The sequence below is a fragment of the Hemicordylus capensis genome, chromosome 2 (genome assembly GCF_027244095.1).
Source record: "Hemicordylus capensis ecotype Gifberg chromosome 2, rHemCap1.1.pri, whole genome shotgun sequence".
NCBI classification, from domain to species: domain Eukaryota; kingdom Metazoa; phylum Chordata; class Lepidosauria; order Squamata; family Cordylidae; genus Hemicordylus; species Hemicordylus capensis.
Window position 1 is genome coordinate 140,639,459 of NC_069658.1, and position 26,045 is coordinate 140,665,503.

Sequence of the window (26,045 nt, forward strand, 5' to 3'; positions counted from 1 at the left end):
AACTGAACTCCAAAAAAGTGTAAATTCAATGGCCCATGAAGTTCACACCACGAGGGCACAAGATCTGATGTCCAGTTTGCAATATTTTACTGTCCTACAAAATCATAACCATGAAAACACAATCTGGCTAGGTCTTCAATGTACTTACTACCTTCGTAGGGTAGTGGAAATGGCAAAAGCTGGGGATTAGTGTTACAGCAATGTTTAAGAAGAATTTTGTGCCTCTGAGCATACGGTGAGTACTGAAAGAAACCAAACAGAAGCAGCCAGAACTCAGAAGCCAAAGCCTATGTGATTGAGCCTGTTCTCCTTTTTACCTCAGAGACATGAGTTAAACAATTCAGCTGTAATGGTTTTCCCCTTTATTTTCAAAGCATTTAATATTTTATGGGAAGCGGGGAAGATTTCACTAGCTAGCCCAGGCAGAGGCCCTTCACAGCTCTTTCCAGGGCAAAAGATATGGGTAGAAGCTGTTTACTCCCCCCTCCCTTCTCTGCCCACTTACTCACTCCTCCCTCTCCCCTTCTCACAAATATTCCAACTAAAGTGGGCATGTGCAACATTTATGTTGCAACACCATCTCTTTTCTTAATGGGTAGAAATTCAAAACACATGTTCTTCAACAAACCCATCAAAGAGCCTCATACAAAAGAAAGACCATCTTAAGTGTCAGCCTGTGCTTCCCTATTTGAATACAGAAGATCCCATTATAAAGTGTGTGTGTGTGTGTGTGTGTGTGTGTGTGTGTGTGTGTGTGTGTGTGTGTGTGTGACCCTACTGTGGTCTTGAAGTTTCATGTCTCCTTTTCAACTTCTGCTCCTAATAATTTAGCCATTTCCCCACAGTTTTCATAAAAACTGACACACTTGTTCAGCAGATGATACTGAGCCCCTCCTCAGAAAATGCCTTTTCTAAGCACAAATAGTGCAATGGGAAAGCTTTGAGAAGCCCAGAAGGTTGAGGTGTGTGTGAAATAACACGATAAAATGCTGTTTTACTTCTCCACCCATAATGCACAGGCATTCCCCCTTTTTAAAGTTCTATTGCAGACTCCTTGGCTAGTGGACTCTAGTACTCTACCTCTAACCAAGAGTGCATGTTGCAATATGCAAAAGACACACAAACCTCCATAAGGTCTTCTGATTAAGTAATTTGTCAGATTTTTCATTGATAAACTTAACCCTGCATTACAATTTCCCAAATCTCTTTTAACCAACCACCTTAGGTAGTACAGCTGGGAAATGCTTGACAGAAGGTGGCTGGTTTGAATCCCCGCTGCTTCTATATTGGGCAGCGATATATGAAGATGCTGAAAGGCATCATCTTATACTGTGCGGGAGGAGGCAATGGTAAACCCCTCCTGTATTCTACCAAAGAAAACCACAGGGCTCTGTGGGCACCAGGAGTCGAAATCGACTTTACCTTTTACCTTTAAATCTCTTTTATATGTGATCTGTTTTCTGCCTTGTTATCCCTTATCCCTTGGTATAAGAAAAGAAAGGAAGCATTCTGCTTTCCCTGCCCTGCCCTGAGTGTGCCTTACCCTAGGCAGGTGAATACTCACAACACTGCACACGAAAAAGAATACTCACAACACTGCACACGAAAATGAAACAAGGAGTAATGCTGAGTATGTGATTTCATTAAATTTCCCACTGCACCATTATTATCCTAATACAGTCATCCCTCGCCAACTACGAGGGTTCTGTTCCAGGAAAACCTCACAGTTGGCAAATTCACAGTTGTTGAGCAATAGAACAGCATTGGATACAGGGGGTTAGGAGAATCGCAGTTGCAAAAAGACCGAAAAAATATAGAAAAAATGACAACTTGCCATAAATCACCCAGAATCCCTATAAAACACTATTGGTGAGCAAGAGGAGTGGGGGGGGGGACACACCTAGAAACCACCCAAACCTCCCCAAATCACCACCACCCCAAATACAAAGAAATCTCGACATGCACATGTGCAACAGCAACTTCCAGTCACTTCCAGTCCGAGGAGGCACCAGGGCATCAAGGAAGTACACTGCCACCCCACTGAACCGTTTTAAAAGGCAGTGCTGGAGGAGGAAATGCGGCAGGAGGGGTAAGAGCACCCTCCCCTCATCCTTAAAGAGTCCCCCCCCCACCTTTGAACCGGCTGAACCACTGGTTTTTCAAACCAGTTTGGAGGCCCATAAAGGGCCTCAGAACTGGTTCCATGCACATCCCTAACCAGCGTTACTTCTCATGAGGTATGAAAACTCAAGGCTGGTTAGTATGTGATCATGGACACAGACATGAGATGGCATGGAGGACTGGGCTTCTGAACCGTTGCAATCATAAAGATGGTTGCCCCCTAATAGTAAAATATAGGCTTTCTTCATGTGTTTAGATATATATTTATTTACTGTACAAGACCAAACATAACATACATACAACAAGCAGCAATAATACAATTAGAAGAAGAAGAAGGACACATAAAACATATCAATTAAAATTTGTTAAAACATTTCTTATTTTTATACCAGCTGCACAAAATCTGGCCGTGGCCAAGGTAGTTCCTTGGGCCGACCTGACAGGAAGAACTCAACATAGAACTCATCCTGATGTCCCCAAAATTTGCACAAATAAGGTTCAAGCCAGGAGGTACGGATGGTTTTGTAAAAGGTACATTGTAAAAGCGCATGTGCAGTTGTCTCAACCACTTCTGCACCACAGGGACATAGTCGATCCTTATAAGGGACACCCTTATACCTTTCTTCCAAAACCATAGATGGCAAGACATTAAATCGAGCCTGGGAGAATGCTCTCCTTGGGGTCAGAGCAGACAAGTATGTAACACAACACAGGGTTCTTCATGTGTTTGTTCTGCATACGTGATTACACAAAGAAGAAAAGTATAAATCTGTTCCAACATGTCTAGTGATATGATAGCTATCCACTAATCTTGTGATTGTTTTTCCTTATATATAGATAGATATCTAGACTGGAGAACATCCTCTTAGGAGTCAGAAAGCTTCTGTTCTGTTGGTTTTTTAAAATTGCCTTTCATAATGTCTTAGAATTTTTTCTTTAAATACTTTTCCTGCTACCTCTCTGTTTCTTGTAAGAAATCTGCTAGAGTATATTGATTATTATGGATTTTTGTAGGTTTTTCCTCATATAATAGTTGTCTTAAGGGGAGCAAAGCTGTCTGAGAAAGATCATATTAGAATGTATTTTGACATCAAATCCTCCTTTTATACAGACAATCATGGAATGTAATCAAGGTTTTAAAGTCTCAATTTTGGGATTTTGAAGGACAAACAATACATGGATTTATACAGGTCTAACATTAATATTGCTGTTTTCCGTATCAGAATGTCTTAGCGTGCCATTTTTTGGCTTGCTTTGTAATGTGAGTATGTATTTTACGATGAAAGACTCTTATTTAGAACAACACTCTTTTAGAGCACTGTTGCCACTGCCAGCACCCTGCAAGTTTGGACAGCTGCCTCAGGTCCATAAATGTCTTAAGGGTGACTAGCCCCAAACTGTGTGATCTCTAATTCTTACTATGCTTCCCTCCCTGGGCTTTGGGAGACAGATTTAACAAATATGTAAATACCAGAAAGGCATTTTCTCTGTGGAAGAAGGGCAGGAAAAACCCCTTACAGGACTCTTGGTGGCAGGCAGACAAAGATGTAGAGCTGGCTCTGAAGATAGATAAGTTTGAAATTATATGGACAGTATGCAATAGGACACATTTTGGATTATTTAAAAGAAGCAGCAGCAAAAGTTGTTGACTATTTAGCCGTAGTGCCCTGGAATGATTACACCTAGGTTTCAGATCTTGTGAGTTATCTAAGTAGATTGTACAGATTTTAAAAAATGAAAAAGTAATTATTGTCTGTGTTACTGTATTATGGGAAGAATACATTTCCCCAGAGGTACACTTGGATGCTGTTCTTGATAGCAATTTAGTCGCCAGAAATACTATAGTTATCCCAACTTTCACTGTTGAAGCAGTACCACAAGGTTATTCATTGTTTGTGCAAAGATTTACTCCTTTCCTCCACTGGCACTACACACAAGAACAAAACCTTCACAAAAATTAAAAAGAGCCATACTTCGCTTGACAATTATTAAGGGTAAATATACAGAAAACCTATAAAAGGACAACTTGCATTTCCATTACAAAATCAATGTCTTAAAAGTACTGATGCGTTCCTTAGTGGTGAATATGTTATACAGTCTATAATCTGATGACTTCACCATTTTTGGTTGCATTTATCTGTAAACTGTCAGATTTGGTTCTTCTCTCTTAAACTTAGTTCTACTAATGTTTTAAAAAAGTCTTCCAAATCTGAGCACACTGAGTAATTAAAGCCTCTCTTTGTCCAGAAAGAAAGAAATGATCTGTGATATTTGATGGGCAAAGATTTCTTCTCCTTCCTATGAGGCAATAGTAGGACAAAAAGTAAACTTTTGTTACACTTTGGGTGACTTGAACATTTCTCTCCAATTTAACATATGGCAGATAACTATGCAAGGACCACCCTAAGGTCTGTAGTCTTTGTCCCATTGAAATAATAAAGAGAACATACAACAATATTGGGAGGAGGTTGTTCCATCAGCCCTGAAAGATGCAGTGGTCTGCCCTCTCCTCAAGAAGCCTTCTCTCGACTCTGACAATCTGGATAACTTTTGTTTTATCTCCCATCTTCCTTTTCTTGGTAAGATTTTGAAGAAGGTGGTTTGTGCTCAGTTGATGAGAGTCCTGAAGGAAACTGGTTTCCTGGACCCTTGCCAGTCGGGTTTCAGGCCACAGCACAGCACTGAAATGGCATTGGTCACCCTGTTGGATGATTTTTATTGTAACCTTGATGTGGGAAGCACACCTCTCTTGGCTCTTCTTGATCTCTCAGCAGTTTTTGATACCATCAACCATGCTATCCTTCTGGAATGCCTAAGTGGGCTGGGCCTTGAGGGCACTGTTCTTCAATGGTTCCGGTCCTATCTCACTGTGTGATTCCAGTCGGTGTTGATTGGGGGTGAGTGTTCTATGCCCTGGCCCCTTGTGGGGTTGCACAGGGCTCGGTCCTTGCTCCCTTTCTCTTTAACATCTACATGAAGCCACTGGGCCTGGTCATCCCATCAATGTGGGTTAGGTTTTCATCAATATGCTGATGCTGATGATACTCGGCTTTATATCTCTACCCTTGGCCAAACAGGTGATGCCATTCATATGCTGGCTCAGTGCCTAGAGGCTGTCAGGACCTGGATGGGCCAAAACAAGCTCAGGCTTAATCCCTCCAAGACTGAGTTGCTGTTCAGTTTGCGATCTAGCCATTTGTCGTGTGTGAGTTTATCTCTTGATGGGGCTGTGCTTCCCTTGAGACAGTTTGTGATCTGGGGGTCTTTCTGGACTCACACAGCTCCTGCTTGAACAGCAGGTGGAGGCTATGGCCAGGGATGCCTTTGGTCAGCTTGGGCTAGTTTGTCATTTACGGTCTTTTCTCAACCTGCAGGCCCCTGGCAACAGTAACTCATACCTTTGTTACCTCTTGCTTAGATTACTGTAACGCGCTCTACCTAGGGTTCCCTTTGAAAACGATTTGAAAACGATTAGTCCAGAATGCAGCGCCCTGCCTCCTCATGGGTAGCCATAGATTTGATAGTGTTACACCTCTTTTATGGTCGCTGCACTGGTTGCCTGTTTGCTTCTGGGTCCAATTCAAAGTGCTGGTTCTCACCTACAAAACTGTTATGGGCTTAGCACCTGCATATCTCCGGGATTGCCTCTCTCAGCCAGTTGTATTCTGTCCTGTGAGGTCTTCTCAGTTGGCCCTCCTTAGTGTCCCGGGCCCTGGTGTAGTGCATGGTGCCTGGGCCCATAGGAGGGTCTTCTCTGTGGCTGCCCCTCTTCCTTGGAACACCCTCCCCCCCCCCAGATTCGTTCAGCCTCCTCCTTAGTGGCTTTTAAGGCCCTTCTCAAGACCTACCCTTTTCTCCAGGCTTTTGCCCTTTAATCCCACCCCCACCCCCAAATTATTGCTGCTGCTGCTGCTCACCTCCTAGAGTCTTTGGAGGCGGCGGTATACAATACATTTTCAATACATACATAAATATTGTGCTGTTATGAATATGAGTTGACTGCAGTGACCTGCAAATGTGTACAATAAAATGCATGGCACTTTGAAGAAAAAGAGACCTTCAAGAAGATCATCTTATAATGAAATTATAGTTTATTTTGTCAGAATTTGGTACTGAAATATGTTAATATTCTGATCAAGTAAACTTTCATTATATTATCATTTTGTGAGTCTTTTTCTTTTGCAGCATATTGCAATAACACGTCAAGCTATATAGCAAACTTCAAGGTATGATTTCAGCTGGTAGATAAGTATCCCAGATACATACATGAAATTGGAAATGGTGGTGAGTTGTGGATGAAACTGGAATAGGAAACAGCTAGTTTAATCTTTCAGAATATTTGCACTGGGAGCCATTGTTACCAGAACTACCCCGAGGTGCTTGCTAGACCCTCAGCTATGCTTTTGACTTGACTTCAGGAAATTAGCTTGCCTTGTGGAGCGGTTTGGTTCCAGTATCAATTTGAGCAAGTTTTGGCATATTGGAAAAACAAGGAGACAGGAATATAGTTGAAAGGCTTTATTATGGGTAAAATGAGGGTACAAAAGGCAAAGATTTAGGCAGTGCAATCAATCTTGGCTGATATTATAACTATGAGTCTTACTGGAAATAATTTAGCTAAAGTTCTAGTTAAGAGTGAATCGGGTTGGCTAAGGCTCTTAGACCAGAGCCTGGCTTAAGATTTGCCATGAAAAGTGCTTGGGAAGCAAGGAGGGAGGCAGAGAAGGGAGAGAAGTGGTGAGGAGACTTAGAAGGGCAAGAGGTTGGTTTACCTGTCGTTCCCAGCTAAGTTGATGTGTTCATTGCACATTGGCAGGGAGGCTTCCTGTTAGGTATTGGGGAGGTGGAGCAAAGGGCTACAACTCATGTTATGAGAGTCTGTGGGATAGTGATCCTAACAGATTCCGAGACCATGTGCTTTGGCTAGAGGTAGATATACCTTGAAACGTGCCCTGAGTCAGTTTCCAATACATTCTGCTTACCCAGAGGGTGGCAGATTTCATAAAAGACAAATAAATCTATTGCCTCTCGAACTTAATCTCTCTGAGAGTAGCTTGCCCAACAAAAGCAGTGGGAAGTTATGTAAATGTGATGTATGTGGTGAATAGAGCTATGCTTGGTTGACTATTTTAAGACCAGGTGTGGCAAGATTGTACATCTGTAGTTTTTATGAGCCTTTCCACTGAGTCGTTGCTATCCAATTTAATTAATGACGAGTTTGGGAAATGTGCCACTTTATCTGTGTTACTCCCAAAAGTGATTCACTGTTTGTTACATTTATATACTGCCCCATACAAAAAAGTCCCTGGGCAGTTCACAATATAACACTAATTGAAACTTTAACATAATTAAAACAATTTAAAATACAATAAAAACTCTAAAACCAAAGCTTTAAAATAAATATAATAATAAACTAAAAGCCTGACTAAACAGGTATGTTTTTAGGTCCTTCTTAAAAACATTCAGAGAAGGGAAAACTAATTTCATTAGGATAATTTCATTAGGAAGCGCATTTCAGAGTCCCTGGGCAACTCAAGAAAAGGTCCAGTTCTGACTCGCCACTAACCGAGCCAGTGGCACCTGCAACCGGTCCTCCCCAGATGATCTTAACTGGTGGTGGGCTGAACATATGAACAGCCCTGCTGGATCAGGCCCAAGACCAATCTGGTACAGCATCCTGTTTCACACAGTGGCCCACTAGATGCTGCTGGAAGCCTGCAGGCAGGAGTTGATGGCATGCCCTCTCTCCTGCTGCTACTCCCCTGCAACTGGTACTCAGAGGCATCCTGCCTTTGAGGCTGGAGGTGACCCACAGCCCTCCGATTAGTAGCCGTTGATAGACCTCTCCTCCATGAAGTTATCCAAACCCCTCTTAAAGCAATCCAGGTAGTTGGCTGTCACCACATCTTGTTGCAGAGGATTCCATAACCTGATTATGCGTTGTGTGAAAAACTACCTCCATTTGTTGGTCCTAAATTTCCTGGCAATCAATTTCATGAGATGACCCCTGGTTCTAGTGTTATGTGAGAGGAAGAAGAATTTCTTTCTGTCCACTTTCTCCACACCATGCATGATTTTATAGACCTCTATCATGTCTCCCCACAGTCATCTTTTTTCTAAACTAAATAGCCCCAGGTGTTGAAGCCTTGCCTCATAAGAAAGGTGCTCTAGGCCCCTGATCATCTTGGTTGCCCTCTTCTACACCTTTTCCAGTTCTACAATGTCCTTTTTTAGATGTGGTGACCAGAATTGTACGCAGTACTCCAGGTGTGGCTGCACCATAGTTTTGTATAAGGGCATTATAATATTTATTAGCAGTTATATTTTCAATCCCCTTCCTAATGATTCCTAGCATGGAATTGGCCTTTTTCACAGCTGCCACACATTGCGTTGACACTTTCAATGAGCTGTCCCCCACGACCCCAAGATTCCTCTCTCCTCTGAACTAAAGCATTTCATTCACTATATTAAGAAAGATGTAATGATTGATTTTGCAGACAATTCACAAGAAACTAGTTGAAGCTTTTCTAACTGTTGTACCTTGCCCATTTCAAATTTCAATTTTGAGACAAACAATCTTAATGTATTCTATGTTTACTACTATCAGTACTAATGGTTGTTAAAAAGATTATAGTTAGGGGTTTTTTCCCAGTTGAGGGAAAAAATGTTCTTAAACAGGTTGTAGTGAGAAGAAAGGGAGGCCTCAAATGAACCTTGTGCCCCTGGGCCTCTTGGAGTCCTTAAAAGCCTGCCCTCCTATAACTAAATGAAGTTTTGATGTTGAAAACAGATTTTGGGCCTACACTCTCAATGCACGCGGGACAGGGCCTTCTCTGTTGCTGCGCCCAGACTCTGGAATGCTCTCCTGGTGGCTATTCGCTCCTCAGTTTCCATCACAGCTTTTAGAAAAAATGTAAAATCTTGGCTTTTTGCCCAGGCATTTATTTGATTCTCTGCTGCTGCTCCTTATAATCTTTATTGCTTTTATGCTTTTTGTTTTAAATTTTTTAATCAGATTTATTTAATATTTTTTCCCCATTAAATATTTTAATTGTGTCTTTTTTACCATCTTGTGTTAAATTTTTTTTGCTGTAAACCGCCTTGGGATTGCTTTAATGAAAGGCGGTATATAAATTTAACAATAAATAAACAAATGAGGCTTGCATCAGATTTAATCTGTGCTGCTGCAGAGGCAAGGTGAAACTGATTCTGCTGCAGTATGTATTCCTGACCAATGTGTGGAGAGAGATGCCTGCCTGCCAGTCACAGTAGAAATGTTAAGCCCTTGTTATCCTTTGGGAGCCTGAGAATCCTTTTATACTACTATATAGTGCCATCTCAGATAAGAGAGCAGCTCAGTTCAGTCTTGACAGAACAAAACTTGCAGGTCATTTTAAATCGCCTTCAGAAAATGCATCTTTCAAAATGCAAATGATGTCTTATTTTAAGATAATTTATTGTAGTAAAAACTACCTGGAGCCTCATGGCATCTTTTTCCTAGAATAGCATCCCCCTGATACCACACTGCAAACCCAAGCAGATCTTTCGATCGTGGTCACTGAGCTGAGTTGCCACTGGTTTTAACATCCTGCCAAACTTTTTAAAAGGCTTAATCTATGCAGCATGTTTGTTTGTAGATCGGGATTTGTTACATTTTCCCCAAAGAGGTTAGGAGAAATTACAATCGCTACAACTTCACAAAACATTTGACTTGCCAGTCCAAGAGCAGGCAGCCAACCTGAACCAGGCATTTTATTATAGCATGCCAGATGCTTGCCAACCCCTGATTTTTGCCGTCTCACTTAGGCAGCAAAGCAGGGCATTTATTAAGCCCCTGACAATTCACAACAGATGGCTGGTGGACTGTATTTTGCTTGGTAGGACAAATGTTCTGCAGGCCCAATCTGACAGAAAATACTGATACACTATAGAATATATATAGTGGATTTCCAGTGCAGAGTACTGTTCTGTTTCAACCATTTCTAAAATGTAGATTAAGACTGAGGGGAAATAACAGAAGAGCAGATTATGAAAAGTATAGTAACGTTACACAAATATAATCAAAAGATTTTCAGTTGAAAAAGAAACAATGAGAAGGAATAAGGAAGATGAATGAACTGTGTTATAAGTAAGCATCTGTTTATATTTTACTAAAAGGCACCTTCTGAAATAAGCAGACTGTGTTTTTTTAAATAACAGGAAATGTGTGTATTGAAAGATACCATTGTCTCTGAAAATGGAGCTATGTGGATTTTTTTTAAAAAAAGTATTAAATGTATTGTTATCCATTGCACAGTATGATCTTTGTGTTTCCATGGAAGTAGGTCTCAGTGAATTCAGCATGGCTTCCTCCCAAGTCTGCATAGGATTTTATTGCTTTTATTTATTGTTCAATTTGTATACTGATTGATTGATTAAGTGCTATCAAGTCGGTGTCGCCTCTTAGCGACCACATAGATAGATTCTCTCCAGGATGATCTGTCTTCAACTTGGCCTTTAAGGTCTCTCAGTGATGCATTCATTGCTGTCGTAATTGAGTCCATACATCTTGCTGCTGGTCATCCTCTTCTTCTCTTTCCTTCAAATTTCCCCAGCATTATGGACTTCTCAAGGGAGCTGGATCTTCACATAATGTGTCCAAAGTATGATAGTTTGAACCTGGTCATTTGTGCCTCAAGTGAAAATTCTGGATTGATTTGTTCTATGATCCATTTGTTTGTTTTCCTGGCTATCCATGGTATCCTCAAAAGTCTTTTCCAGTACCAAAGTTCGAAAGCATCAATGCTTTTTCTATCTTGCTTCTTCAAAGTCCAGCTTTCACATCCATAGAGTGTCATGGGCAAAATCATTGTCCAAATGATTCTAATCTTTGTAGGTGTAGACACGTCACAGCATCTAAATATCCTTTCCAAGGCCTTCATTGCAACCCTACCAAGTGCTAGTCTGCGGCGTATTTCTTGACTGCTTTTCTGTTGATGATCGATCCTAAAAGGCAGAAGCTATCCACCGCTTCAATGTCTTCATTGTCAATATTGAGACTGGTTGCTGTACCCATTGTCAATAGTTTAGTCTTCTTGACATTTAGTCATATTTCCATTTTTTCGCTGTGCTCCTTGACTTTCATCACTAGAGCTTGCAGATCATCTGCATTCTCAGCTATCAGAGTGGTGTCATCAGCGTACCACAAGTTACTTGATGTTTCTTCCTCCAACTTTAAAACCATGCTCATCTTCTTTCAATTTAGCTTCTGTCAGTATATGTTCAGCATATAAATTGAATAAAGAGGGAGAAAGTATACAGCCTTGTCTTACTCCTTTGCCGATCTTTCTGGACTGTGGCTTCCTGTCCTGTGTATAGGTTTCTTATGAGAACAATGAGATGTTCTGGGACACCCATTTTCCTAAGAATATTCCACAACTTGACATGGCCGACACAATCGAAGGCTTTTCTGTAGTCAATAAAGCACATATTGACTTATTTCTGGTATTCATTGGCTTTCTCAATTATCCAGTGTGCATCAGCAATTATGTCTCTTGTTCCCCGGCCTTTCCTGAAACCAGTTTGAACATCTGGCATCTCCCTTTCCATGTAGGGCTCTCATCTGTATTGGATGATCCTGAGCATTGTTTTGCTAGCATGTGAAATTAAGGATATTGTGCGAAGGTTTGCGCAATCTGAAGTCTCCTTTCTTTGGTATGGGTGTGTAGACTCACCTCTTCTAATCTGTTGGCCACTGTGCCATTCTCCAGATTTGCTGGCATAGTTTGGTTAGAGCCTTGACTGTTTCTTCTTCTGTTGCCTGCCATATTTCTGTAGCTATTCCATCAATTCCTCATCTAACTTCATCTTTCTGTACTAGAGGTTCTTGCAAGTAGGGAGCATCTTCTAGAGTATCTTGGATGTTGACGTCCCTGCTGTACAGATTTTCAGGATACTCCTTCCACCTCTGTTTGATCTTCTCTGAATCAGTTACTATCTGTCCTTTGGCATCCTTTAACATACCAATTCGAGGTTGGAACCTCCCTCTGAGTTCAGAGATCTTTTGGGAAACCTGTCTTGTTTTTCCATGTCTATTTCCATCCTCAAGGTCTTTACAGATGTCATTGTAGTACTGTTCCTTGTCTTTTCTAACAGCTTTCTGAAATTCCCTGTTAAGTTCCTTCCTGAGGCCTTTATTTTTCTTTACTTTGGCTTCTCTCCTCTTCTTTGCAATTTCAACCACCTGTTCTGACATCCATTTTGCTTTCTTCTGTTTCTTGGTCTTTGGCAGCGTCTTTTCACATTCGTCCTTAATGACTTCTTTGATTGTATTCCACAGTTCCTCTGGTTCCCTCTCAATGAGGTTCAGAACTTCAAAGCGGTTCCTGATGTTCTCCTTGAAAATGGTGGGTACATTCTCAAGATCATATCTTGGAAGAGGGATAGCTTTGTTTTTCCGTTTTAGCTTGACTTGGAACTTGCACATGAGCAGTTCGTTATCTGTTCCACAATTGACCCCTGGCCATGTCTTTGCTGTTATAACTGAGCTCTTCCACCTCATTGCACCAATAATGTAATCAATTTGATTTCTATGTACTCCATCTGGTGATGTCCATGTGTTTAGGTGCTGCTTTGGTTGTTAGCAATGAACAGATCATTGACTTGGCAGAAACTAATAAGTTGTTCTGCTTCATTTCTGTTTCCTAGGCTATAGAGGCCGACTGTGTTTTCCTCCTTACCTTTTCCAACTTTGGCATTCCAGTCTCCAACCACCAGCATCACATCTTGCTTGCATGTTCTGTCAAATTCAGACTGGACTTGAGCATAAAACTCATCAAATAACTCTTCTTCTGCATCAGTCGTTGGAGCATAGACGTGAAAAACTGTCATGTTAAAGGGTTGCCCATGAAATCTGATTGATATTACTCGGTCACTGACCGCATTATACCCAAGTACTGTGATTGCTATATCTTTCCTGACTATGAAAGCAATCGTATACCGATTACAAAAGTTAAAACTCCATAAATAAAATAAAACTCCATTAAAAAGCACATTTAAAACCTTAAAATCAGTTAAACAGTAAAAACTATAAAACACAAAAAAAACCACCACCATAAAAAAAAAAAAACAGAAGCAGGAGAGGTGAGAAACCTGGCAGCCCCTAAGGAGTAAAAGCCTGAACAAATAAAAAGGTCTTTCTTTAATTTTTTTTTTTAAAGCAGCCAAACATGTCAAAGAGACATCTGCGGGCATTCACTTGGGACTACATCCCAGAGCCTGGAGGCAACAACAGAGAAGGCCCTGTCCTGCCTGCATGACAATTTAGCCTCTCTCATTGTTGGCACATGGAGCAAAGGCCTGCTGGGTGGGCAGAAACCTTTGGGAGCAGGTGGCCTTCAGATATCCAGGCCCAATCCTGGCCAGATTGAAAAGTGTCTAGATAATCCGTATCATCCAAGACCCTTTGCAGCTGCACAGACACCACACGGTCTATCACCTTGCTTTAAAAGGAAAGATTTGAAACGGGCTGATAGTTATCAAGGTTGGTGGAATCAAGGGAGGGCTTTTTAAATAGTGGTCTTACCATTGCCTCCTTAAGGCTCAATGACATCTTGCCCTCCCTTAGTGAAGCATTAGTAACGGGCTTCAACCACATTCCTGTTCCTTCCTTGACATATTTTACTAGCCATGAAGGGCAAGGGTCCAGAGTGCATGATGTTGCCCTCACACTGCCTAGGATCCTGTCTACATCCTAAGGCTGCAGTAACTGAAAAGAATCCATGACAATCGGACAAGATGGTTGCCGAGGTATATCTCCTGGAACTGCCAAAACCCTGGAGTCCAAATCGGCATGGATGCGAGCGACTTTAGGATTGCAGCCTTAATATCTTTATTCACTGTCACATAGGCAGGCTACCTTTGTAATTTGTAGCCTAATTTATTCTCATTCCTTTTCCTTTGAAGTGTGGCTGGCCTATTCTTGCAGTGTAGCAAAACCACAGCAGCAAAGTGACTAGTACAAGGTCAATCAATGACTCATGATGGAGCAAAGAATAGAACAACAGTCTGCCAAGTTCTGATCTGGTCTCTGCAGGATCATTTCTCTCTCATTCTTTCCAGGGCAACCTGGGCTGCTTGATTTGCTTTTGAAATTAATTATGTTAAAGGCGGGCCATTGAGAGGGAAAATAAGAAACCTCTTAAGGTGGATTTGTATGTCTTTATGTCTGCCTCATTTCATCGTAAGCACTAGACTATGTAGCATTTCGATGATTGTTCAAACCATGGGATGCATATGAAGTACAGGTGGCCCTTTGTGGTTCGTGGGGGTTCCGTTGCAGCCCAGAACTGCAGATAATGGGAATTGGGGGGTTAAGTTCCAGAGCCCCAGAAAATGACTGATAAATTCACCAAAAAGGCAGGGGAAGAGCAGAAATAAGGATGGAACACAGTACTGTACCTTGGCGACCTCAGTTCTCCCACACTCTAAGTGCTTCAGCAAAGGCCCCCAGCTCCTTCAGTAATGCATAATCGTGAAGTTTCCCGACCCCACAGTTGAAGTCCAACACTTAGCAGCACAAACACTGGCCTGATTGGTTAGTACGTTGATCAAAGAGGCAGCACAGGATTAGATCCAGTTCAAGTAAACACATACACGGGGATTTCTTCACTCCACTTCTGGAGCTTGCCGCACTCCAGCTCCAGTCTTCTTCCTGGAGCACAGATCAGGTAGCGCAAGCAGGCCCTTCAGAGGCAGACCTGGTGCCAGCATTGTCATCCTCTTCCTCCTCAAAGCCATGGGATGTGGAGGTGTTGCATTGCGATGACTCGGCAACTGTGGTGGTGGGTGTAGCTACCTTGTCAAGGTAACTTTGATAAGTAACTGTTGATGGTCCTTTGCAGAGCCTGGTAGGTATCCTTATAGGGTTGCCAAGCCTTTTGAACTTGATGCTTTGCTACATCAAGGGATCAAGTTTGAAGACTTTGAAGACTTTGCAAGCCAAGGCAGTCCCCAGCTGCAGAATCTGACAGCCCCTTCATGTTGAAGGGCTTGGGGAACGTCTCTTCCTCTTTCTCCTCTTCTTCCTCACTCTCAGGGGCTGCTTGGATGATGTCCTCCAATTATTCCTCTGACAACAACTCCCGATGGGATTGGAGGAGTTCCTTCATCCCATGTGGCTTGATGTCTTCCAGGCCTCCACCACCAGTGGTGTGCACAAGGCTGGTGATCTGCTCCACTTCATCAGCTACTGAGGGAGATGAAGAGGTGACTTTCCCAGGCCGCAACTTATTCCACACTGCATTCCATGTGTGGGATTTTATCTTTGCAAGGGATGCCATGAAGTTCTCAGTGCAGTTCGTGATGCTGTAGCTCCTCCAGTAATCACTGACTGACAGAGCAGGATCAGCTTCCATGAGATCCAGCATCCTCCTGAAGGTGTGGCAAGTGTAGTAGAACTTGAAAGTAACGATCAGGGCCCATTGGTTGAATTGAGGAGGTGGTGTTGGGTGGCAAGAAGGTGATCTCCAGGTTCAGGTTTGCAAGCAATCTTGCAATCTCAGGATGGCTAGGGGCATTCTGATGGCCAGGTTCTTGGAGGCCAGATATCTCTGCACCTCATGCTGAAAGCGGTTGTTGACCCCGTCAGAGAAAAGAATTTCAGTCATCCATGCTCTCCTATTGGCTGTCCAGACGATGGGAAGCTGGTTGTTCGTCTTCTATTTCAGGGCAGGAAGGTTCTGTGCTTGGTACAGGAGCATGGGCTTTACCATGCATTCTCCTGCAGCATTGCCATATACCAGCAGAGTGAGCTGGTCCTTGGCTGCCTTGAAACCCTGAGTGGTTTGTTCTTTGCTGAGGGAGTGGGATGGCATCCGCTTCCAGAACAGGCCTGTCTTATCAGCATTGAAGACCTGCATGGGCCTGTATTCCCCAAACTCAACCAGTCTCTGAAACTCTGCTGGAAATCTTTGTGCCTCCTTGTGATCCATTGATGCTACTTCCTGTACCAGCTTGACATTTTGGAGGCTGCAGCAGTGCTTGAATCTCTCAAACCAGCCCTTGCTCACCTGGAAACCACATTCATTGCCTTCAGATGTTCCTGCTGCTTGACCACCTTATGCCACAAATTGCCCGTAGAGCTGCAGCACTTTCTCAAGAATGACTGGTCCACTCAGTGGCATGTTCCTCTGGGCTTGGTCTTCTATCCACAAACTGAGGGCCTTTTCCATCTGTTCCATGTAGTGATCACATGGACAGAACACTACCTTAAGACTCTTGAGACATACCGGACACCACACTCACATGGGTACTGGCTTCGCTTTTCTTGATGGAGTGGACAGTGGACTCATTGATGCCATAATGGCATGCAATGGATATCTCCCTGTCCCCACGAGCCAACATGTCCACCAGCTTCATCTTATGGCATAAGGGCAACACTTTGCAAGACTTTTTGCCACTCTCCTCAGCAGAGCTTTCCACTGTGCACTTGCTCATTGACTGTGGAGGAAAGAAAAAACATGTACAATGATGTAAAGCACAGTACTTGTGCCAGGCAACCGCCCCACAATATTCATAAAGGACAGGAGAGGATGATACAGTACTGTAACTGATAATTAAAATTAATTTTCAATGGATAGTAGTACACTATACAAAATTCAGTTTTCAGTGGATATTTGAGATCAGTTTTAATGGGTACAGTACTTAAACATGAATTTTAGTTAATCATTGCAATTTAAGTTAACTACACTTATATGGTACTATATTAATTACCAAGATTAAAATTGAATTTTGATTTGAATTTTTTAATTAAAAAACAGAATTTCATCAAAATTAAAAAGTGATAATTAGCAGGGCTGCACAATGCTTCAAGAGGCTCGTCCAAGAAGCTCCACAGGAATAACTCAAGAAAGGCTCCCAGAGGCTTGCAAAAGCTCCACAGAAATATCTCCAAAAAGCGATGGCTCCAAAGGGCAATGGCTCTTAAAGGCTCTCATTGGCTCCCTAAGGACACCAAAGGCTACCCAAGGCTGCCAGATGCTCTTTAAAAAATCTTTTTGAACCACAAAAAAATCCAAACACTTGGACCAAAGCGTTCCTCCATCATCCTCCAAACTCCTCTCTCAACCCAAGAGCGCATGCAGGAAGAGCACAACCATATAAGGACAGAATTGTGGGCCAAAAACCATGGACGTGCAGCACTGCTGTATCACAGATAACAAGGCCATGTCTATATTGCCCAACTGTGAATATGCAAAACCATAGGTGCCAGGACCATGGATAATGAGGGCTACCTGTATAGCCCTATGTACCTAAATATGAATGCCGCTATTTTGAGAGTATTTCCTTGGATGCTCTTTAAAACAAATCTTATTTCTTTCTCTTTGGCTTTGTATTTAGCTCTCATAGTATCGCTATTAAAAGTTAGATAAATAGTTTTTAAATTGCTCTGTTCAAGATCTGTTTGCTGGGGTGGGGGGGGAATGCTTTCTCAGTGCTGTATATTTCCAAACAAAATAGTTTGGTAACAGCAGTTGCTTTAACAGCAGATATTTTTCCAGAAGCTGGAAAAAAATCTTTCTATTTAACGATGTTTTGTCTGTTGTTGGCCAGTTATCATTTTGGTCTTTGGAAAGTATCACCCATGCATCAGTTATTAATTGGTGTATAATAGTTAAAAAACGCAATTTGTCTTGTTTTCAGCTTCTTTAAGGAACATTTGTGAATGTCAGTTTTTTAAGTGGAAATAGATTTAAAATGTTTGAAAATGAATGGTGATTTTAAAAGCTTGTGAATACTACTGCAGAAGTACAGAAATTATTTTTTGTATGTGTGCTACACAAATGACTGTGAATTATTCAGAATTAATCTAAACAGCTTTGTATATTAAAAGTTTTGTTTACTATACAAATAGGTTCACAACTTAAAGGAGATTTTTATTATATCATAGAGTTTAGAGCTTTTTCTTTAAGAATTTAAAGCCTTTTTAGAAATCTAAAGCCTTATCTCTGAGAATCTGATCTTGGGCATCAACATTTTATTTTCAAACATTAAGAGGATATGGAGCTAAGTTAAATGCAGCAAACCTTCTGTCAGTCACTTCTGGAGAACAAACCTATGATAACTTTATATTTGCTTAGTATTTCATGTTGAGCTAGTTGTTTTTATTATTTATGTATTTAAAAATACACAGCTCTGCTTTGTGCCTCCCACAACTGCTGCCTGAGGTGGCTTACAAAAAAGCAACAGCAATAAAATATGACAAAAATCAACACAAATGCAATGGACAACAGCAACAAAAGAACTTCAAATGACACAGAAGCTAAAAAGTGTTTAAACTGGGAAATGGATTAAAACCAGATGAAAACTCATCTCAAAAGAGAAGGGTTTTCAAGCTATTAAAAAAAACACCTCATCATGAAGGTTGATGGGCAAAGCTCCATTGAGAAAGTAGTCCATGAGGAGGCACTACAGAAAACTTTTAAAAGACATAAAAACACACAGTTAAAAACATAGTGCTAAAAACAATATATAAACAATTCAAAAACAATTAAAACCATTTAAAACCAATTAAAATACTTTTAGAAAACAACACTTTACAAGCCTTGGAAGGCCAGGCCAAACAAATAAGTTTTTAGGGCTCTCTTAAAGGCCGACAGCGAGCCTAAACTGCAGATATCTGCCAGGCAGGGGCGTAACTATAATCGGGCAAGGGGAGGCAGTTGTCTAGGGGAACATGCGCTGCCAGCAAGGAAGAGGTCACGTCGAAGCCTGAGCTTTTCTAACATTTAAAAGTTAAAGAAGACATGGAGCGGCAGGAAGACTTGCAGGACTCTCAGCCCTCAGGTTAGCTGAGTGGTTACCGCCGCTTCTCCACCCCTGCCTGTCCACATGGCTGGGCATTGGGCATTATGGACCACTTCTCTCCCCCTCCCCGCCTGCCCGCCGCATGGCTGGACATGGTCTGCGCAGCTTCTCCTCCTCTACCCACCCACCCACACAGCCCGCTTTCCCTCTCCCCCCCCTGCCTGACTGTGCGACTGCCTGCCACATGTATGCAGGCTCAGCCTGCAAAAGGGAATAGCCTGTAGCCCATGGACACCGAGCAAAAGTGTACCTCTGCTAAAGCCTCTTGTTATGGGGGAGATTCTCTCACCCCACCCCACCCCACCCCACCCCACCCACCGCCAAATCAGTGCAGCCTCTGAAAGTTTCCTCTCAGGTCCTGCAGCCTTCCAGGTTTCTGCTTCCTTGCTCCCCCGCGCGCCCCATTCCAGCCTTGAATTAGAAAGATTCCACCCCTCCCTGATGCTTTAATTATTTTTTCCCTTCATATTGTAAAGTAAGAAAAGTGGGCTGGGGTGGTGGTAATTATGATGATGTACGTGGCTGTTGCTTAAATGAAAAAGGGTTGAGTCGTTTTGGCGTAATGGAGGTGTAGGATGAAATTATTAGTGCTTTCTTTTTTACTTTAAATATGTTTAACAAGGGTTAGAAGAGAACTTTCATGCACCAACATATTCTGGAGGAATAGATGGTCTGAATGGTCTTCGCCCTCCTCCCTCCCTTTGTGCAGGGGACACATCACTTCAAGTTAGCAATCCTCAGATGGGGAACAAATAGTGTGTCTGCAACATGAGAAGACAGAACTTCTGTCTCCTCATCTTGCAAACACACTATTTGTTCCCCATCTGAGGATTGCTGACTTGAAGTGATGTACCATTTATTGTGTTGTATTAGTTGGTTAGAGTGCTGGACTAGGACCAGGGAGACCCGAGTTCAAATCCCCATTCAGCCATGATACTAGCTGGGTGACTCTGGGCCAGTCACTTCTCTCTCAGCCTAACCTACTTCACAGGGTTGTTGTGAGGAGAAACTTACGTATGTAGTACACCGCTCTGGGCTCCTTGGAGGAAGAGCAGGATATAAAACATAAAATAAATAAAAATAAATACAAAATAAATTTACACCTTGTAACTAGTTGGGATATGTCACCTTAAGTGGCGCAGCAGGGAAATGCTTGACTAACAAGCAGAAGGTTGCCGGTTTGAATCCCCGCTGGTACTATATTGGGCAGCAGCGATATAGGAAGATGCTGAAAGACATCCTCTCATACTGCCCAGGAGGAGGCCATGGTAAACCCCTTCTGTATTCTACCAAAGAAAACCAGAGGGCTCTGTGGGTGCCAGGAGTCGAAACTGACTTGATGGCACACTTTACCTTTTAACTAGTTGGGATAGTTAGCAGAGACATTGGGCCAGGAGGAGAGGAAGGCAGTGATGGGGGGGCCGGGGCGTAGCTATAATTGGGCGAAAGGGTTCAAAGAACATGGGCCCCCAGCTCCTGAGGGCCCTCCAGCTCCACCCCTCCCTATTTTCTTCATTATCTCCCTCACTCTGGGGGGCCACCAGAGAGAAGGATGAACACGGGCCCCCTTTCCCCTAGCTAAGCCCCTGGGGGGCCCATTTTAAAATCTCGTCTCTGGGCCCCCTACAACCTTGCTATGCCCCTGCTGCCAGGAGTGCATTCCATAGAACAGGAGCAGCTACAGAAAAGGCCCAGTTCCGAGTCACCACCAAACATACTGGTGGTAACTAGAGTCGGACCTCTCCAGATGGTGCATAAGTCTTCAGTTTTCTAGAGTGAAGAATAACTGGGAACTTTTATTTACTCTGCTTAGAGTTCCATGATGAACATGAGATATAAAAAGGGGATAGGTATGTCTCACAATATGTACTCTGTGGAGAATACAGTTCCAGACCACAGTTATCTTGGTTTTAGATACATTTGTATGCACTCATAGTGGAAGGCTCTTCATAAATTCTTACTTATGCCATAAATGGGATCAAATTATATCTGACTTCATTCACTGAACATTCTGAAGGATTAAAAACGAATAATTTTTTTGCACTTGACAATGGTGTTAAAAATATAGAAATAGATATTTGCCACTATTTAATGGTGAGCGGTTGATGGTTGGTCCAAGTGTTCCGCTCTTTGTCCTCGTCATATAGATTGTAGCTCCCATGCAGTGTTGCTTTCCAAAATATTATATGAAAAGAACAAGATACAGAAACTAGCCATGTCATTGTTTTCTATCTCTTAAGAGGCCCATCACAATACATATTTGTGTACATCACAAAATTAATAGGTGTTAACTTCTGTTTCTTGCAAGATAGTCATCCAGCATTCTGGGCTAGGAGGTAGTGTCCTTCATATTGGACTAGAGGGGACAATTATGCTTGCCTTCAGAGGCTTATGTACTTTTTAAAAAGGTTGTGAAAGGCTTATATTCTTAAACACATAAAAGGGAGGGGGAGTTATGAAGTCGTTTAAAAGAATCAGAACCGGTGTCAGTAAGTGGCGCCTTCGAATAGATGTTGGGGGCCCAGTAGGGCCCACTGCTAATGCCTGCCCATGGTGTACTTTCTTTTTTAAGCTTTTTTTTTTTTTAAAGTTCACCGTCAGTAGAACTGAAGATTTCAGTGGCCTTTGTTTACCCTTGTGGCATTCTCACATTACTCCAGAATGGTGCTTCTCCAGGGGCATTATTAGGAACCCAACATGTTTGTCTGAGGCTGCTAAGAACTCTGCATCTACTGCTGCTGCAAGTGCCAGTGGCAAAAAGTTAGGGATTTTTCTTTTTTAAGCTGCCTAGTGTCCCCAAGGGAGGTCCCACTGCCACTTTCCAGCAAACCAGTGGGGCCTACCAGAGGGCACTCTCCCAAGGATCTCTTCTCACCTGGAGCCATTCCTGACTAGAACAAATGTTTAACAATTAAAACTGTTAAGAGATGTAAATTTTTCAGTTAAGAAATATCAAGTCTGAAGCATTTAATTTATATTGAGAAGAATAGGAAGCAATTATCTCCAGGAGAGACAACCCTCTGGGATTGTAAACCCTCCCAAATTTCTTTAGTGTTCTTGCAACCACCTACTCCAAAGCAGCAGTGTAAGTGTGGGAGAGACAGACATCACTTTGCCCTGCTTCACCCAAAATCAGTGTCCTTTGGTATTACACCCATGTGTGCAAAAGTAAGGGTACAACAAGTTAACGGTTATTGCTACTTTGCATGTTAAAATACCCTTGATATGACCATGTGCTCATCATGAATTGAAACTCCTGTTTAACCTCTGGGCGGCTCTTCCACCTCTCCTTTTAATTATTCTTGCAAAAAAAGAGATTGGGGAGGTGTAGAGAAATGCATGATAAGTCTTAAACAGCTAAATTACCCAAATCAAAGTAACTTTCCCCCTTTGTTTTCCCTTTTCAGGGACTACCTAATTACTTACACATTCTTTTTGTTCTTTAGCTGTGCCTCCTAAATTGAAGGAGATGAAAAGCCAGGAATCTGCTGTGGGTCAGACACTAGTTCTCAGATGTGAAGCCAGTTCTGAACAGCCCTCTCTCAAATTCAAATGGTTAAAGAATGGAAAAGAAATAACAAAAAAAAACAGACCGGAAAATATCAAGATCAAGAGCCCAAAAAAACAAAAGTAAGTATGCAGTGATATATTTAAAAAGCTGATCTATGGGAGGGAGATGGAATTATTCACTCAGATGCAAGCATCAACTGTATAAATTAACTCAGCATGCCCAGCAGTGTGTTTTGAGATAATTAATGGAAGTAGGTTATCACTTTATTTTCACTGGATGGTTATATAATGTTGCTGTTATATCGTGCTTCATAATAATAAAATAGTAGCTCTTATAAACTTGTTATTTATTCCATGGGGCAGGCATATCAGGTCTAATGCAGTGACCACTGTGAAATACTCTGGACTGTTTAAACCTAGCTAGGAAGACTTCCATCCATACTGCTTGAGACACATATGCAATCCCATCACTCAAGAAGGTTCTAAAGATGCTCACCATGATTTACTTGCAGGGTTGATAAAAAATCAATGGTGTTTTTTTTAAAAAAATTTAAAAAGTGGATTTTAAAATTTTAAATTGGATTTTTTCATTTTAATTGATTTTAAAAAGCAATTCATAAAGAGCCTAGTCAAAGATATAATAATACTAATCATAATTATATTCTATGAATATGTTCACAGCAGCATATGGGGATGAGAGATAACAGACCTGATTAGTCCTATTCTGCAGGTGGTGTACATGCAGCAAGTACACACAGTCATGCCCTTGCTTCCCACCCATCCACTCCAAGTGCAAAGACAAAGAAGACCAATGAATAGATAGAGGATTTGAGGGGAGGGGAATAGAAAGTGAAACCAAAATTGAACAGAACTTGTTCATGCAGTCCTGAGGAAACTTTCTCCATGTGTCTTCTCCATTGTAGAAGGAGAAAACGTATTATGGCAGCGGGCTGTAAAAAAAAACACCATTTGGGAATTTTCATTTTTAATGACATTCCTGTATCTGTGGGTAAGAAAGGCATGCGTGCAAAATGCAAACAGTGCAACAACGAAATGCAAGGCCTGGTTGCCCAAATGAAACAGCATTATGAGAAGTGTGTATCTACCTTCTAAAAGTGAAACCTACATCTATCTCTAAATATGTATTGAGGTTTTATTAGACAACAAGAATGTACTTTTATAGAAAATGATGATTAAATAGAATAGAGAGGATGAGTAAATGATTATTAAAAATGATGATTACATAGGAAGGGATGATGTTGGAAGATAGACACAGACAAACACTGAGGGAGGAAGCAGTGGAGGGATGAAGTGGGCAGCTCAGGCACACCGAGACTGTCTGCCAGCCAGGAGGGAAGGAGGGGGAGGGTGTGCGATGGAAAAAAAGACTCCAGGCAAAGGAGTGCATATTATTGGACTAGGCCAGGAATCCCCAAACTGAAGCCCTCCAGATGTTGCTGAACTACAACTCCCAGCATCCCTAGACACAAATTTTTGTGGCTGGGTATGCTGGAAGTTGTAGTTCAGCAACATCTGGAGGGCCGCAGTTTGGGGATGCCTGGTCTAGGCGATGGATGGTAGGCACGAAACGGATATTTGCCATGGGCTCAGATTATCTGGCAGGCTACCAGATAGGTATCTCGGAGAAAATCTGGATGAAATGGCCCATAGGGGATGCTATGCTGACAAGATCCTCCTATGAGTCTGACCTCTGCCAATGTTCAGGAGCTAGGCAGACCGTCAGAGGAAGGAGCTTGCTCTCTCTTTTTCTGTCATATTGCCTGAAGACAGCTTCTGTTATAGGGTTCAGACTCATAGATCTGCCTCTATAGCTTCTGATGGATTTTCCCATGCCTGTCAGTCTGCTACTGTAAACATTCTCACCCCAGACCCAAAATATGTGCACCCAGGTCACCCCAGTCTCCACATACGTGAAACTCTTACCAGGGAGGAAAACTGTCTCCAAAGAAATATGTAAATAACTTGCACAGGTGTCATGCATCTGTCCGGGTCAGGGCATGAGGGGTGTCAAGCGGAGAACAAGGGAAGGGGTTGAGGACATGAAGGGATGACATATGGAATGACAGACATGAATGGTCCTGGTATTTTTCCTATCTTGAATTGCAATGTTACTTTTAGCAAGCAATTCTACAGTATACAAAAAGTCTCAGACAGATAGATAAAACCAGTGCTTTCAGAAGTACCTTTGAATAACCAGCTCTAGCAAGAAAGGTAAAACAATGTTCCAGGCAATCACAGTTATCTAAGGCAGAATTCTCCTGTTCTCTTTTTCTCTGCATGATCGGTTCACCTGGTAGACAGCAGGCCTCTAACCAAAGAGTTCCTTGCAGAGAAACCTGGAATTGACACAGGCCATAGTCTGTCCATTTGAATCCTTGGGGCTGGTACCGGATCAGACCCTTTGGTTCTAACAGTACCAACAAAAATCAGAAGGTGGAGAAGATGCAGAGGATTTTTTCCTAGATGATGTCAGTGAGTGAACAGATTTATACAGGGGGAGACAACCACTTAAATATCCTGGTCTTACACGTTTATGGTTTCAAAGGTGATCACCAGCACTTTGCACAGAAACTAACTAGTGAATAACAAAGTTAGAACATACTCTGTTAAAATTACCTCCGTCAAAATTTCAGTAGCAACATTCTTTCCTAACATTAGGCTGCCCTGTGTAGAACACTGAGTGACGTTTTGGGAATTGGGTGTGTGTGCATTTTGTGCTCCTGGGCTGTGGAACACGCTTCCTATAGACATTTGTGGGTTAACGTCTTTGAAGGTAAAGTGTGCCGTCGAGTCGGTGTTGACTTCTGGTGACCACAGAGTCCTGTGGTTGTCTTTGGTAGAACACAGGAAGGGTTTACCATTGCCATCTCCCACGCAGTATGAGATGATGTTTTTCAGCATCTTCCTATATCGCTGCTGCCCAATATAGGTGTTTCCCATAGTTGGGGAAACATACCAGCGGGGATTTGAACCGGCAGCCTCTGGCTTGCTAATCAAGGCATTTCCCTGCTGCGCCATTTACCAGCCTTTGAAAGAGCCCTTAAGACATACTTTTTTAGCCAAGCTTTTAATAATCTCTGAATGTTTTAAATTTTTGCTGTTTAAGATTTTTAATTGTCTTACTCTTTGAATGTTAATTGTTTAATAGTTGGTTTTATTCTGTTTTTATTGTGTTTGTTTTTGTAAACTGCATAGAGCCATTGGGAGTCAGGCAGTATGTGTATTAAATAAATAATAAAATAATGGAATCTTCTCAAAAACTTAACCTGAACCATGGTCCAGTAGCATGGTGATTTCTGCATCCTTCTAACTGGAGGAAATTATCTCTCTTCCAGAGTTTGATTCACATCAAATGTTAGGGGAAGACATTATGGTCTATAGAGCAGTGTTTCTCAACGTTTTTGGAGTCATGGACCGGCACATTATTGATTTCCCGTTTCCTGGACCCTCAGTTAGGAAGGGGGTCACCCCCCTCGCCTCCACCCCCAGGGACCCCCCAAAAACAATTTGGGCAGCTCTCTGGAGCTCATTTCCAGGCAGCCCTCACT

General features: G+C 42.1%; 1 protein-coding gene across 13 annotated transcripts in view; it reads left to right on the plus strand.

Moving 5' to 3' along the window:
- NRG1 (neuregulin 1) overlaps positions 1 to 26,045 on the plus strand; it is an 811,186-nt gene that overhangs the window by 599,151 nt on the left and 185,990 nt on the right. For all 13 annotated transcript variants that reach the window (XM_053292174.1, XM_053292172.1, XM_053292175.1 and 10 more), the window contains one exon: positions 22,413 to 22,596. In XM_053292174.1, the coding sequence (XP_053148149.1) occupies positions 22,413 to 22,596 (184 nt within the window). The remainder of the gene's footprint in view (positions 1 to 22,412; positions 22,597 to 26,045) is intronic.